The sequence below is a fragment of the Sander lucioperca genome, chromosome 12 (genome assembly GCF_008315115.2).
Source record: "Sander lucioperca isolate FBNREF2018 chromosome 12, SLUC_FBN_1.2, whole genome shotgun sequence".
NCBI classification, from domain to species: Eukaryota; Metazoa; Chordata; class Actinopteri; order Perciformes; family Percidae; genus Sander; species Sander lucioperca.
Window position 1 is genome coordinate 36,525,766 of NC_050184.1, and position 16,405 is coordinate 36,542,170.

At 40.2% G+C, this 16,405-nt stretch overlaps 2 protein-coding genes across 13 annotated transcripts in view; one reads left to right on the forward strand and one right to left on the reverse strand.

Annotated features, from left to right (window-relative positions):
* Positions 1-410: 410 nt before the first annotated feature.
* On the reverse strand, positions 411-4,808 carry LOC116058544. Its single transcript, XM_031311405.1, has 9 exons — positions 4,783-4,808; positions 3,800-3,883; positions 3,493-3,690; positions 3,329-3,415; positions 2,448-2,701; positions 2,136-2,258; positions 1,164-1,304; positions 814-949; positions 411-710 (listed from the first exon to the last, which is right to left on the reverse strand). Exons 2-9 carry the CDS (start codon positions 3,858-3,860, stop codon positions 493-495), a joined length of 1,218 nt encoding a protein of 405 aa, XP_031167265.1. The 5' UTR covers positions 3,861-3,883; positions 4,783-4,808; the 3' UTR covers positions 411-492.
* A 2,228-nt stretch (positions 4,809-7,036) lies between these two features.
* LOC116058557 (neuron navigator 1-like) overlaps positions 7,037-16,405 on the forward strand; it is a 90,128-nt gene continuing 80,759 nt past the window's right edge. For 7 of the 12 annotated variants that reach the window (XM_031311428.2, XM_036008308.1, XM_031311431.2 and 4 more), the window contains exons 1-4: positions 7,037-7,150; positions 10,025-10,209; positions 13,838-14,739; positions 15,576-15,667. In XM_031311428.2, the coding sequence (XP_031167288.1) occupies positions 13,844-14,739; positions 15,576-15,667 (988 nt within the window). In that variant the 5' untranslated portion in view covers positions 7,037-7,150; positions 10,025-10,209; positions 13,838-13,843. Of the gene's footprint in view, positions 7,151-8,793; positions 8,889-10,024; positions 10,210-13,260; positions 13,280-13,837; positions 14,740-15,575; positions 15,668-16,405 lie in introns of those variants that run through there. The other 5 variants (XM_036008309.1, XM_036008311.1, XM_036008303.1 and 2 more) reach the window with 5 other exon arrangements.

Sequence of the window (16,405 nt, forward strand, 5' to 3'; positions counted from 1 at the left end):
AACTGTCCTGTCCAACGTAATTGACAATGATATAGGAACACAATGCTAAATCAATGGAGTACTCTTTTAAATAAGTGATTGACTATTAAAATGATTGCTAATGAACTTATCATTGAAATACTTATTTCATCTCTATTTGAATTATTCCTGACTAATGTGTTAGGAAGCTCTATATATAAAGTGATATCAATAATATGCAGGATGATGATCACAGCCTGTATGTTTTGTGTTATAGATAAGGGAGTCATTAGTAAAAAGTACAAGAGTAAGGAAAATATATAGTCAGTCTAATCATTGACACCAACAGGAATACCATTGCAAATTCAACAATGATAAATGAAAATCAAGAGTGGCAGTAAGAAATGTAAAACTTTTTTTAGAAACAAATTATTGAGGAAAAGACAGACAAGTAATCAAAGATGGTTTTATTATGATCATTGGCAAGTTCCACACATTCAATCTACATACATTTAAAGTGAACATTATTCCACTTCAGGCACAGCCAAAACCGCTGTAACTGCTAGATATGCATGCACACAAATCCTGATGAAATGTATTGTACGCATTATAATGCCTCGGCAGCCTCAGCTTCTCAAAACACGTTAAAGCTGTCGGAAGTGTGGCCTCAACTATTTCCACCTTCATCTCTGTGACCGGCACCTCCCATCCTATCCAGAACTTTATGAGGCTCTTTAGCTTAGCCTGTGATGCTGTTGTGAATAAGCAGATGATCAGACAACACATAATCTGCTGAAAAGGCTTTATGCTACAGTAGCTCAAAAGATATATCACAGTAACAGTAGTCGTACATACCATTTTCAATAAAGATTTTCAAGTAGCCAGATACTCGACATACATCCATGACATCAGACTCAACATTGTCTTCAATTTTGTAGCTGTCAAAGATGACAGTTATGAACGATGGCCATGTGATGCAATCCAGGATCATCTGAAATCACATGTAACTCAAGCTGTATTCAAAATATACTTAAATCCTCTTAGTATTTGGCATTGATGCAATTTACAGTCCCAATGGAATGAATTCATTTTGTGAGGGAAAAGTAAATGAGAAAAATAATATACTTTAAAGTCCATGAAACCTTGTCTGTATAAAGGCCAGTTGTTTGATCAGACTACTGTTAGATGTGCCTATGCTGCTGTACCTGAGGTGTGACTTCTGCTTCAGATTCCCTGGGAAACAGGATTGGGATTACATCTCTTCTGTGAATGAGAAGGTGCCACAGTCCTGTCTCTTTTAAGCCTTTTTGGAACTGATTGATTTGACGCCTTGTTCGCTCGATAACCTGCAATACATGTCATATTGTACACAAAATCCTTCATCAGTAATCCTCTCTCTGATGCTTTAAAGTGGAAATTCATGTAGTTACAGTTTATTAACATGGACAGATGTCTTGAGTGTATTTTCTGACCTCACCACAATTGTAGATCTTCACAAGCAATTATTAAATGTCTTCATATGTACCTTATTTTACGACGCCAAAAATAGCTCTTAAAAATTTAGAGACATAACCAAGGGATGTCACTTGGATAGTTTAAAAACAAAAAGCCACTCAGGCCTCCAGCTTCAGATAATTAGAAGTTGAATGATTGAAGAATTATTGTTGGATTCTGATGCGGATGCACAGGGACTTCTGATGGTTGTGGCAACAGAGGGCGGAAATTGTCTTGAACGATAAACTGGAAAACAACCAGTTGCCTGTTTTGTTGTAGCTGTTCTGCTTTTCGATCACATTCTCAGATTTTGCTTGAGATGACAAGAAAAAAGATTTTGATTTCTCTTTTTTCTTTTGCTGACAATCAGATGTCAACTCTGTATCTGAGTGAGAAAACAACAGTTGCAATACATTGTTGAAATGGCAGGCAGCAAAAACATATATAACACGATGAAGATGTGGGAATTTGAAATACTCTTCAAGGACATAGTGAAATTATACTCCATCCATCTTCGTCTGCTTATTCGGGGTTGGGTCGCGGGGGCAGCAGCTCCAGCAGGGGACCCCAAATTATACTCCATTTTATCTAATGACGGGATTCAGTGTGTTCAGCACTAGCTTGGTGAAATTACAATGAGTTGAGGAGCTAAAGTAGAATAAATAGAAATACTTTGACATTACAGCATGCAAGAGAAGCTTTTCAGACAGCCATTTCCTGTTGGTGACATTTGGTGCTGGCAGGTCCCACGACAGGCAGAGCTGATGGATGGCGTCTAATTCTTTTAATTCGGCGTCTCCATCAAGCTGGAAAAAAACATAATGAAAAAGATGTTTTACTCAGGCAGCATACATACATTATAATACATGACATTGATTGCAGTTTCATGATGCTGAGTTCAGTGTGTTAAGTGATTAATAGAAAGAGCCCATTAGTAGAACACACAATATATGTTTTTTATGTTTTGTCTTGACCTTAGGTAAGTCAATGCTTACCATGTTCACAGCGTCTCGGATGTCGAGGTCAGGGCAGTCTTGTATTGTCACAGGAGTAGTCTCCAACGGACCCCCAAGGAGAATGTGAATAATAGCTGGGCTAAGTCCTGGGAATCTCGGGCCGTTATGCAGGAAGGAGTGGCCAATCATCCGGCCTGCGACTGTGAACATGTTTTTGTCAAGCAGTTCATCTAAAACTGAAGGGATGAGGTGATCAGGCTCACCTTCGAAGATTTTGGTGACGGCTGCACTTCCTGCAACAGTGACGTATTGAAGGTTAAGAGAATATTTAGAGCACAAGGTTAATGACTAAAAAGAGAATGACCTTTTGAGCAGTGTATAGTCAGTAAGTAAGTGTAGATTTTGACACTAGAACTTTTAGTTTTTTGTTGAATTAGACACATAGCTCACCTTTCATGGTATCTAATAAACTGTGTCTGTGATTGTTGCAGTAATTATTACCATATATTTCACATAAATGGTCTGTCAGTCATCTGTTCTTTCAATTATGAATTAAATCATCAAGATCTAGTTTTTTTCATGTGACAAAAAGAGAAAACAGTTTTCTTGTTTATTAGATTATCCAGATGTTCCAAGTTAAATGAAATAATTGAATGAACAGATGATACTTGGATAATTAACCTTGTTTCTTATGAACATCTTATGCATTTACTGTAGTAATTATTTGGCTTAAATGCAGTTTCACTACTTTTGCATTACGACATAAATGGTAGCAACAGTAGATAGCAGAAATAATCTCTATAATGACAAACGTTTCCATTTGTATTACTTATATTCAGTGGTCTGTAGGCTTGTGACTTCTGAATATAGTCTGAATCAGCATCAGCATTGTTGTGTGCGTGTATGGTGATGGGTCTAACCGAATTTTATATGGAATCCACTCATAAGCTTGAAAATCACTGTTGACATCATGTGACGGTTGACCCCACTTCCTGTTGCAACGTCGCCTATGAAGAAACACAATCTTTAGAGCAATGCTTTTTTTACTAGTTAAATTAGTCCTATTTAATTTACCAGTGACTACCTTGAAGTTTGCATTGAAGTGGCGACGTCCACCGAATGTTGTCTCTCTTGTAGAATGTGACTAAAGTTCGGTCTTGCTCCTCCTTGTCTTGTCTGATGTCCACACTCAGAAACAGGCTTTTTGAATCTCTGTTGCTGTGAAGAAGGTCTTGTGAAAATAGCAAACCAGCTTGTTTTGGGTCTGACACTGTTTTCCATTCTGAGACAACACCAAAAAGAGCAAAACAAGAAAATAAAATATGAACTATTACTTATATAAGGTGTCCACAAATGAACACTAATGATAAGATAAAAGAAACATGTACCATCTGTGGTATTTGTGATCATTTCTTCTTTTTCTTCAATTTCTGTAGGTACTGACCCGATCATAATGGACAGTCCGTTACAACAATCTGAGAGAGAATGATTTGTAGTAAGGTATACAGTATAGGGTGTATGGCAAATGCTGTAAACAGATCCACGTTGCTTCAGGTCAATATCACAGTAGTCTCACATTATTGTACCAGAACTATCTCCACAGCGCTGCATGTCACAGTGAACTCAGTACTAGAGAATGTAAATAACAGCTCTGTTTAAACAAGTCTTTACTAGAAACAGGTCAAATCTCAGTTCTGCTCTTTTAGAGGTATGCAGCGTTTCTTGTGATTGACCCTCTGACAGGAGGGAAAAGAGAGTCATGTTTACTGCTAACTTTTAACCTACATGTATTTGGATCTGACCATTAGCTAGCAAACCTGCTTTTCTATCTACAGTATGTTGCTTTCAACTGTTTTTTTTTTAATGAATTTACAACTAACTAAACCTTGGGTTGATTATTTATATATTCCTTCCAATTCTAAACTTTTAAAAATGTAATCTTTCAATTTAATTTGTTCTCAATAAAATGTAGTGTAATGTAATGTATTATCCATTGAGATAAAAGGATTAGGACCAAGTATAATATAGTTTTTAGCAGGGTAAAAAATGTGATTCTGATTTCCAGTGTATTATAGGAAAAAGTATACCAACAGGAAGAGGTTATTTTAACTGCTAGGCATATTCTGTAACCCATAAGAAGGAATGAGCAGGGACTGATTAAAGGGTTGTCGTTCATCTTATAAAAGAATTTACACTGGGCCAGTAGCTTCACATTTTACTCTTATGTGAGACAAAGAAACTGCATGAATCAGTAAGACAGATTCATGCAGTTTCTTGTGTTTCAAGATCAATCAATTAGATATATGCAGGAACTGGAGAATAACATGGAAAAAAGAACATGTAATGGTCAGAAAAAGGTTGCAGCTGTGCTTACCTGTGAAGATCTGTGACAGTCTCTCTCTCTCTCTCTCTCTCTCTGTTTCTTTTGTTTACTGCAGTGCTGCATTGGGTCTGTGTAGGAACTGCCCGGAGTCTAAGCTGGTTTAACTTGTCCGTACAGGCATTGTAAACGTGTCAAGCTTAGCCTAAGGCAGGTACGTTTTTTAAAGGTCAACATTTTATAGGTGACAGTCAACAGATTCTGCTTTATATAGCATATTTCAAACCCAGGCAAATGAAAGTGCTTTACACACTGTAGGCAAAGAAAATCATTAGAATGTCATTTAAAAACAATAAGCAATAAATAAACAGGCAAACAATAAAATCAATTATTAAATAAAATTTTAAAAATGAGATAAATAATAAAAAAAATAAAATATAAATGGAATTGATCAGAAATACAGTTACATCACATTTACAGTATAGTAATAAGTTGTAAGTTGGCCCAAATGCAAAAAAGGAAATCAATCAATCAAAGGCACAGCAGAGTTTTTAATGAATTAATGAGTTTTTGGCATTAGTAAGTTTCTCTAAATTTTGTCTAGACATGAGACCTCTAATTCTTGCTATTTGTTTGAAATGATAACGTGATTTAGTTATTTCCTTGATGTGGCTGCTGGAGCTCAGATCTGAGTATATTAAACAACAATATTTCTAACTTGGATTTTTGTCTTTATAGCTCTGGAGTTCAAGATGCTTTATGCTTTCTAACTTGTTGCCAAATACAATGGCTTTCACATCAAGGACCCTGGCCCCGATCTGAGTACACTTGACCACAAAGTCCAGTTCGTTTGATCAGTGTAAACACTGTGTACTCTACCAGGGCACGTGTCCACTTGAAAAGATGGTCTCAAGTATGGTTCATGTGTACGGTTCGCATCAGGTGTGAAAACCACCTGTACCAAAACACAAAAGTGGACTGCTATTTAACGCGAGTAGCAGTCGGTGAGTAGAGTTGCAAAGGGAATTCTCAACGCCAACTGTCTCCTCCAAAATCTGAGTATGCGTGCTGCACGCGTCAATCTCATCCTCTGAACTGCACAGCCATGGGTGATAAAGTACTCTAGGAAGGCAGGCGAGATGGTTATTCTTATTGCTAGTAGGAGTTGTAGACGTATCTCTTTTGGCAGCGTCCCTCATGTTCTTCACTTGTGTACTTTTTGCAGTTTTGACCTGTGATCCAGAGACATGCAGGCCAGGTGAACTGGAGACATAAGTATGACTGTGAGTGTCTGTCTATCTGTGTCATTAAGGGTGTCTCTCAACCAATTAAATGTACAGGCTCCAATCTTCTGGTTTGGCTTTGGCTTTGAAAGTTTGGTTGAGTCAAATCAAAGACTAACTTTGTTTTAAGTGCTCTCGGTTTATTTACTTTCACTCCAGCAGGTGCGAGCATCTTGGGTTGTAATCAGTTTACTTAAGTGTTTCAGTCCTTGGTTATTTATATAATCACATGTTCAAATGTAGACTACACACACACACACACACACACACACACACACAACCTATGCTGTATGTATATATTCAGCTCTGTCACTGAACCTTTTCAAAATATGGATACATTAGCAGGGCTAGTTCCTCTCAATACCATTAACACCCTTTCTGGCCTTATGATATGGAACCTTTCTAATGAAAAAATGAAAAATCTGTATAGTCTTACATTTAACTGGCTCATCTCAAACTGGGACACTAGTATATGATGAGGCACTCTGACGCCGTCTAGTGTTCACTGTGCACTCACATGAGGTACAGTCATACAAAGAGACAAAGTCAGGATGTTGGTAAACAGGGTGGTAATAAGATACAAGTTCCACAGGGAACTGGTAACTTCCTCTAAGCTACATTATTCTGTGTATTATGTATGTTTTTTTATGTATGTTCTTCATCAGTACTGCTTTTGTGTGCTTCACTTTATTTGAGGAGGCCCCATGTTCCAGACAGTCAACATGTTAGAGTAGCCCCCCTCCATCTCTCCAGATGCCCCTCGGGGTGACAGTGACACAAGTGTCCCATTGTCACAACAGCGTCTCTCAGGGGGGAGGGCATGCCTTGGGGGACATCAGTAGATTAGCTATGACATTAACCCCCCCGCCCTAACACACACACACACACACACACACACACACACACACACACACACACACACACACACACTCTCCTCACAGACGCTTGCACGCTCCTACCCATAATCCCTCTGTTACAAGTCACTTCCCGTTTCATGAGGCACTGAGACAAAGCAACAGATCATGTGAGTGTGTTTTGTGCTTGTGGTTGACTTTGGAGTAAGTTTTACACTTTTGACTTCCTAGGCGGGAGCTGAAAAATCAGAAGAGCACCCTTGTCATTTATGTGAGTATTTGGAGGTGAGCACTTAAGTGATTGTGGCCTACAGCATGAAGGGCATACTGTACTATGTGTGTGGGGAAAAAGAGGGAGGGGGGAGTCATGTGTACAGTGTGCATGTGTTCTGTATGTGTGGGGGAGGTGCTGTGCTTGTTTGGCTATGCACTGTGTCGTAATATCATTTATACATTTGTCATTGTTGGTTGATCAGTTGATGTATTTTATTTGCATACTGCAGTATAACGGTACACATTTTCCTTTATTTATATATCTCTTCATCCGAGACTTGCAGACCAAGTCAAGTGTTAGCACAGCCGGTCATTGCATGATCAATATATGATCAGCCAGAGAGCTCTCAGGTTGTACTTTACTGCAAGATCAAGACTGTAAAGACTCTTACGGACCGTTTAGTCTCATGATTGATTGAACACACACACACCGTAACAGAAAAACTTGTTCTCAGAAATAACCTTTTAACAATCTTTGTACACTGTGAAAAAAGAAGGGAGAATTAGAGACATATATATGGGTCTGATCCTGTTATGTATCACAATCTTCATTAAATATTCAGCACAGTCCCTTATGTCAGTGTGTCAAACTGTAAGCCAGCACAGCAGAAATATGAGAAGAGAGAAAAGACAGAGAAGTGCAGAGAGAGACTGAGATAGAGAGAAAGTGTCTGGGGAGAGAATAGGAAAAGCAAATAAGAAATCATAAAGTAGGCCGTTTCTTTTCTACTAAACTATAAACAAACACTTTGTGAGTAAACACAGGAACATCTGTTGTCCAATAGTCAAAATAGCAAATAAAAAACATCTTTGAAACTTTTCAATCGGTTACTACTGTATGCAGTTTCACACCTCAATCTCTGACACACCCTAGTCTCGCACACAGCAACATAAAAAGTCCCAGATGTGTGTCTCACTGCTGTTACATTTAAAAAACATTTTCCTCCAGTTTGTAAACTGGATCAGATGTTTTGAGTAGCTACATGTGATGATATTTTATGAGATGTGGTCTTTGAGGATGGATAGACAGACCGGGGAAGCTGAATTCAAGGTCAGATCTGGGATGTATTTCATCACTCTCTATTTGTCAGCTGAGAAAAGATGTCAGTAGATGGTTTACTCTGTACATGTTGATTTCTACATCACTTTGTCCTGTTTCCAGCCTCTCTCCTCTTTTGTATCTTTGTCGTTCTGTCTCTTCCTTCTTTCATTAGAGGTGTGGGACAAATTAGAGGAGTGATGGATGGGCTGCGGCTCTTTCAGGATGCTTGTTCATGCAGTCATGCACACTGAGTACACACACAGATATAGACATCAGATATAAGTGTGTGATTTCACACACACACACACACACACACACACACACACACACACACACAAACACAAACCACACTCATTCAGCTAATGGACCAGCCTGTCTTATATTTCACCTTAGAGAGGGAGGGAGCACAGCCAACAGGTCTATTACTGAGAGAGAGAGGTATAGGGATTGTGATGAGCGGATGAAAAAAGAAAGAGAGGGGCAGGGATACGGCTGCAGGCGTACTGCGGCAGCAGCAGAGCGGCATGACGTGATAGAGGGGTGGAATGACAGACAGAGAGACACACACAAATGCACATGCTCACAGCTCAGAGGCCCACCAGGCAAAAGCAGACAGCAGCAAAGGCAGGGACTGAGCCATACGCACTCAGCAGCATACAGATAGGAGACAAACTCACTTGCTGCTTTCTATCTTGATGCTTGCAAAGGGTGAGTGTAGCCTTGGTTAATGTTATGCATTTGTCAATGTGGCTGACTTTTGTTGTGTACCTCTCCTTGTTTGTTTGTGTGAATCTGTATTCTCTCATTTGTGTAAATGTAACTACTTTCTAACCAGATGAAGACAAATATTTGAAAGGATGACCATGTTGTGTTACCACAGTCAGCAGTGTGACAGAGAGAGGGCTGCAGAGTGAAAGAGAGAGGTTAACAGAAAGAAAGGCAGAGCTTAAGTGGGATGCAAAGAGGGGGAGAGGGGATGATAGAGGAGGGGGTATACCGTAACCAGGGGTGACGTGATGCAATCTGCCTGAGTCAGCGTTATAGACACTGTATGACTCTGTGTGTCCAAGATCAGTCAAGAGTGTTTGATGATGTGAAGAGTTGTAGTAGTGAATCAGAATGGAGGTATGCACATGGTGATGTTTACAGTATGTGGTTAGTAGTCTGTTTAGTTTATGTGGGTGCTTGTGTTTGTCTGTTTATGCTTCTATAATGAGTGCAGCTGGGGTGGATGTGTGTGCTCGACATGCATCATTTTCCCAGGTTGTGAGTGATTCACAATCTCTTTAGAAATCTTTTGAAACTCCTAAACCGATGACTTCTCCATGTGGTTGTACTAAGCTGCCATTGAAAACCTCGTAACACCAGTTTTCCCTTCAGTGAAGTGGTTATCCTCAGTGAATGAAACCCTTGCATACCTCCTTGTATGAAATCAAAGATGCATTGTGATGAAGTTAACACCAAAACAAATTTACTATGTTGCTGGGCAGTTGACAATCTGGAGATACAAGGTGTTTAGACAACTTAGATGCTATATTGTGACATTTCTAAGGATGACAGAATATGTGTCATTGCAGGTCACTGTAGGCCAAGTACATTTCCACATTTAAATTTTGTTACTGACTCATGATAACATGAACAGTGTGTGTGTGTGTGTGTGTGTGTGTGTGTGTGTGTGTGTGTGTGTGTGTGTGTGTGTGTGTGTGTGTGTGTGTGTGTGTGTGAAATGTTTTCCTGCCAAAAGATGAGAACACTGATTCAATCAAAGAAAGTGACTTTGAAAATGAGTCACTTTGGTACGGGGTCCTCTGATTGGCTGACAGTGTTGTTCCTGTTTGTCACAGCTTCCTGTCTCTGTGAATGGTGAGGCACTCTGGACCAATGGGAGGTTCAGTGCTGAGGATGCAACAGTGATCCAGGAAAAAACAGCCCATTGTTCCTGGGATGTCGGAGAAGTGTGACCACCCTCCTGCCGGCTCTGGCTGCTCGTTCTAACGGCACACTGAAGGACCCAGTACCCCACTGAGAGGTAAGACACTCGTGAAGCAGCAGATCTGGCACATGACATTTCATCATAAGCTGTTTAGGAAGTTCAAATGTTATTCTTATTCTGTTGTGATGCTTTTGCACCACTGTTTGTCACTAGCATATTGTAAGATAATTCATGACAGCACATTTTCGCTGTTGTTTTGGTTGTTGTCATTATAGAGGTAATTACATTAATTTATTGTAGACTTTCCAGACTAGGTGACACACACAAACACACAGGCACTGTTAATGTCCTTCAGTTCACAGACAGAGAGGCCTGTGTTACCACCTCATTTATTGATTTTGCGATGAGTCAGAGGGTTTTCATCACAAGGGTGAGGGTGCTTATGTGAGAGAGAGAGAGAGAGAGAGAGAGAGAGAAGGTATGCATGTTTCTTTAAACAGAGGTACAGTAACTCAATTCAGGTTGAGTATGTCATGGGACACAGGAGCTTAAATTGTGTAATATGATTATGAAGTTAGAAGCAAACATTTAACATCCTTTTTTTCTGCTTACAGAAAGTACACACCTGACCTGCTGTGTTTTATGACCCAGGTGAAAAGTGTTTTTACCTCATGTACTGTAGGTTACCTCCTGACAATGTGGAGATAGATAGGAAATCAGACAGAATCGGAGATTAGTGAAGAATAACAGTACCTGCTGCTGCTATTGCACACAATATCCAGCAGATGTCAGTACCATCCTTGCATCCTTGCAGTGTAACTGAGAGAACTAGTCAAATGCTTTATATGAGCATTCCTCCACACATTTGCTCAGCCAATGATAATTACATTCACTTGAGACAAAAATACTGAAATGATCTATATGTTTTCATTGCTATGTTTTTGTCACCATGCAAAATTCATGATGTTCTCCAAAAGTGAACTTCATTTTCAGTTCTTTCTACTTAAATATTAGAAGTACTGTCTGTATCTATGAATGTCCCAGAAACACTAACGCATATTATATGATTAGAGGCTCACCTTTATAGTATTAAGCAAAACTGCAAATTGATTAGTCACTTTATTAACAGACAACAATGTCTATAATTGACTCATTGTTTATCTTTGGTTTCAGCCTCAGTCAAAACCAGCCTAAACCAAACCAAAAGTCTGATTTTTGTTTGTTCTTCCTGTAGATTTTTAGAAAAATGCATTAAACAGGAATTAGTTTACATGCCCTTTCTATACTTAAACTCATTTTGTTTGCCAGAAAAGTCACAATCAGTTTGACCTACAAACCAACAATCTAACTTCAGTGAGGGTATCAAACCTAAACTTGATTCACCAGTTTTTAACCCGCTTACAGCTACTGCTTTCAGTCAGCAGAAATGTCTTATTGTCTCTTTCTGTGGATGTATAAACACAGACAACCCCATCACCAGCTGAGCCTCGGTATGTCCTTACGTGGGCTGCAGTAGTACTGGTATGACCCCGCTGCCTGTATCCCCAGAGAATAGCCAATTTCCATACAGATAGACACAGAGCCAGACCACACCTGTGCTCCTGGAAATCCTAGCAGGAATTGTGAAGAGAAATTAAGGGGATAGAAATTAGCTGAAAGCAGGATGGATGATCACATCTGTCTCTGTTTACCTTCTGCTGCATCACTGCTTCTGTATGCTGCTGTGCAGGTCTTCATTAGCACTAAGTCAACTATGATAGAGCACAAGTCCTTGATAAAATACCCACATTCTCTATTTTCTGTATCAGTATGTCTGATATTATAAATAGATGAAAGGAAAGTGTCCTAAAGATAAGCTAACATTTCCTTTATTAGAAAGTGAAATGTTATTTTGGGGTATGTTTTGAGTTTTTAAGCTGAAGCAGTCTATCTCTTTTTGCTGCAGGGATTCTTAAAATGACAGAGCTTTTGCTCAGACTGCTGGGAAAATGTGTGTGTGAGTGTGTGTGTGTGTGTGTGTGTGTCAGCCGCAATACACTATGAGCAATACTATGATTAGATGCACTGTCAAATAATCCAATATTTTATCCTTGTGACTTTGACGGCTTAATTTGACACATCTTTGATTTACTAAAGACAGCGTCCCAAGAAGTCTTCTGGCAACACAATTTCTGCTATTTAAGAAAGGGCAACTAGGGTTAAGCGCTAAATCTGTGTACTTGTGAGCGTTTGTATAATTATAAAAATAAAATGTACTTACACTGTTCCAAAGCAAACATGCTATACAGGAAGTAAAAAATAACATACATGTGTATATGTGTCTGTATACAGTATATGTTTGTATCTGTGTTGAATGTGAGAGCAGCTTGACCTGCTGCTGCACATCTGGACAGCAACAGCAACATGATTTGTTTACTATATTAGTGAGACAGTCATAAAAGTCCAGTTATAAGTTATAATGTCAGGCCGTTATGATGAGCAAATGTTTAAAAAAAAAAAAAATAGATATATATTCAGGCATTTTCACAGGCTGGGCAATAATTCAATATTGTCATTACATATACATACAATTTAATTTTTACACTTATTTATGTCTTATTGAGTTGAAAATCTACACTTAATAATACACTTAGTAACAACTAATTTTCTAAAATTCTTAAGAGGAAAAGTAAAGTAAATAAAGTAAAAATAATAGGTGGAAAACAAACATTTTTATACCCAAGTGAATCTACTTGGCCTCACTCCTCCCATTGTCATAATTTGAACTCAAAATGCAAGAAGTTATGTTATGTTGAGATATTGTTTACATGTTGAAATGACTAAATTAGATTTTTATCAAAAACTGACATGTCAAATCTGTTTCTCTCAGATGCTATGCTATGCTATGATCCTTCCCGTTCTACACGTGCTGTTTCCTCCCTTTTCCCTCCCTGCCTTTCTTCCTACCTCACAGCCTCCCGTCCTCTTTTCCATCCTGCAGAGCAGCACAAGGTAGTTAGAGTATACAACATTACATGAGATGTTTCACTTGACCAACATTCACTGTGGTTTGCGTAGAACAAAAGGGCACAAAGAATATCAAGCTGACTTTCAGAGTTCTTGGGAGGGCTATGTGTTTCTGAAAGGGTAACAGAAACAGTGAATATCTGGAATCAAAGCAAATCAGGTGAGAACGATCTCATACCTCCTCTGAAGCTGTAATTTGTGTGAGAGCAGTGTGTTTGGGCAATGGTATATGTCTGTGGGAGTCTTTGCAAGTGTGTATTTGAATTCATTATGTGGAGAAAATCAGTTATTTGAGAACATAACGCTCTAAAAGCAGCTAGACATTGCTGTGAGCATGTGACTGTGTGTGAATCTGTTTTTGTTTTTTGAACTCCCAGCAGGCAAGTTTGATTGCGCAGACGCTCCATGCCTTGCCGAAAATAAGCTGAACTCGTGGTTTACCATGACTCAGTTTGTCATATGTGCTTGATTCACATGCCCACATACCATGGATGATTACCTGTCTCTGTTTACCTGATTGGATTAAACTTTAGATTCGATTTAGATTAGATTTTAACACAGTTTAAGTAACTACTGGATAAAACTAACTTTTTTGGGTGGGCTTTTGTGGCTGACATCTCCTGTTGCTGTGGATTTAGTTTAAAAGTAGAGCACTAACATCAGAGTTCAATGCTTTGACTCATTATAGGTGTCTCTGTTCCTGTGTGTCTCCATTTAGGTCAGCATGAGTGGGGGAGTCAATGTTAAGTCGCCCCCCCGGGCTCCTCCATCATCCGGAATTCCCCTCCAACACAGCCTGTTGCCCTCCTCCCCCAAAGCAGACACCCGCCACCGGGCTAGTGATCTACCCAAGCCCTCAATACAGACACCTAAACACACACCCACACACACTCCCACACACACACCCAGGCACTCTCCTTTACTTTGCCCACGGACTTCCGGCATCCCTGGGCCATCCTCCAGGGACCCTAAGAGAGACACCAGCCTGAAGAGTCAGCTCTTCCAGCGGATGGGAGCTCTACCTGCTCCCCAGGTGTCACGCTCCGCCTACAGCAGCCCAATAACCCAGCGCAGGGTACCAACGCCACACTCCAAAGACACACTGGATCTGGGAAAACCTGCACCGCCTCACATCCGCTCACAGTTTCCACATGATGGCAATCGCAACAGAAACCCCCTCACCAATAAAAACCAAACATGGGGAACCAGCAACCTGCGTCCACCACTCCAGTTCACAAAAGGAGACAACTCCAACACTGTATCCCAGGCAACGAGTGAGGTCATGCCACAACAAGAGGAGGAGCCTCCAGAAAACCGCCCAGCCCAGTCCACCATGTCGAACAACGTCAACCTCCGCCCCTCTTTTGCTCAAACGAGCTACGAACACGCCATCAGAGGCCGCGGTGACTCCACCAGCCAATCAGACGAGGAGATGGGTACTCCTGAGGACAGCAGTCCGGCCTGCTCTCCTTGTCCCCTGCCGCTGCCACCGATCACATTCTCCATGCCAGTTATGTCCAAGGTGGCTGTCAATATGCTGGATCAAAGCCTAGATAAGGAATCCACAGAGAGACACACACCTAGAGTCAACATGGCTACTGTGGCTCCCTTCAGCTACAGGTAAGTGGTGCACACTCACACACAAACATAACTGATACAACAATTTATGAAGACTTCCATTACGAGCCCCCAATTACTGAAACCCATTGTAAAACCATTCTCTTGTCATTATCATATGATTACTGTCTCTCATAGCAATTTATGATCCCTCTCTACTGATATACACACTTTGCCTCCCACTCTGGATACTAAAGACCAGCCCTAGAGCACTGTTGTGGCCATTTTAGTCTAATTTCTCTGTATCCTTTCCAGCAATACTGTACATGTATGTGCAAGGATACACACACTCTTGGTGTTTTCTGGAGCAGAGCTGATTGTTAAAGTGTCCTCTTGATAGCCTCTGGCCTGACACAATTTATTGTTCTCTCTTACTCACACACACACATAGTCTCTCATGATGTGGAATGAAAACAAGAAAAGAGTGAATCTAAGTTGGTTGGTAAAAAAATGTAACGTTACTGTGTCTGATGTGTGTTGTTGAGGGGTGTGTGGGGTTTTAGTTAAATGAATACATCCACGAAGAATGAATCAGTCAAAGCAGAAAAGTATATTCATTGAATGTACAATACTTCATAAGCTGAAGAACTAGAAAAATTCTTGAGCTTTTTTCTTACTTTTAAAAGGATGAATTAATCACAGTGCTTTGTGAATATCTGAGCTTTTCTGTTTCTATGATTTGCATTTAAGCAAATCAATGTGACACACTGGGGGAAGGTCATCAATGTTCTTCTGCTGTCATACACAGGAGCTTGTGTGTTTGATTGTAATGAGCGTTATTCACATAAGTGATTTACGTACAGTAACGTGTGACGGTTGTGTAAATTATGTGTTTACAGGCTGCATGTGCAGGAGAGCGATTTTTCAGTGGACGAACTGAGTGACTGCTCTTCTGGATCCATAGAAGTCTGCTGTGATGACCTAACACTAGGTTCGACACACACACACACACACACACACACACACACACACACACACACACACACACACACACATCAAATGCAATCAAACATTGATTATATTCACACATTCTTTTCAGAAGATACACACATCACTTTTCCTTTCTCTCTGTCTCCTTTGCTGAACAAAACTTGCAGTCTAGTTCTGTCTGCCCAGTAAGCATCAGGGCACTGAGGGCCCTTTTTGGCAGGTATGGATGCCTACTTTCTGGCAGCCAGACGCATTTACTGCAACAGTCATAAATGGCGTCAGTCAGGACAAGCCAGCGGCCGACCTTTGGGTCTCATTGTGGAATCTGAAAAGACTTAGTGAAGACTAAGGGACAACCATTCTCTGTCTAAATCTATGTCTGTCAGGCTCCTACTCTTCAGGCCTCAGGAACCATGTCTGAAGAGAGGTGGTGTAATTTTATGCGTCTCAACCTGGGGCTCTGCTGACGACAGTGGTTCCTAGAGAAGGAGATGGAAAAGAAAGATGGGCTCAGGATGTTAGGATGAAGGAAGATGACAGGGGTGATGTGGGTCAGTAATGACATGAAATGGGGCACTTCTCAGCTCGCTGCCAGGGAGTATTGTTAAATGCACATTCATTTAAGCTACATCCAAGATCTGACGAGGAGTTTGAAACCCTTCCTCCCATTACACTTGCTCTCTTTCCCTCTCTGATGCCGTTCCTCCTTTCCAGTTTCATTGACCTAAAAATCCACAGT

Coding starts and splice junctions, on each gene's coding strand:
- LOC116058544 (XM_031311405.1), bottom strand. CDS start 3,860: ATGATCGGGTCAGTACCTACAGAAATTGAAGAAAAAGAAGAAATGATC. Junction 2,702..3,328: donor TGGATTCCATATAAAATTCG/GTTAGACCCATC, acceptor TCACTGTTGCAG/GAAGTGCAGCCGTCACCAAA. Junction 2,259..2,447: donor TCCGAGACGCTGTGAACATG/GTAAGCATTGAC, acceptor GTTTTTTTCCAG/CTTGATGGAGACGCCGAATT.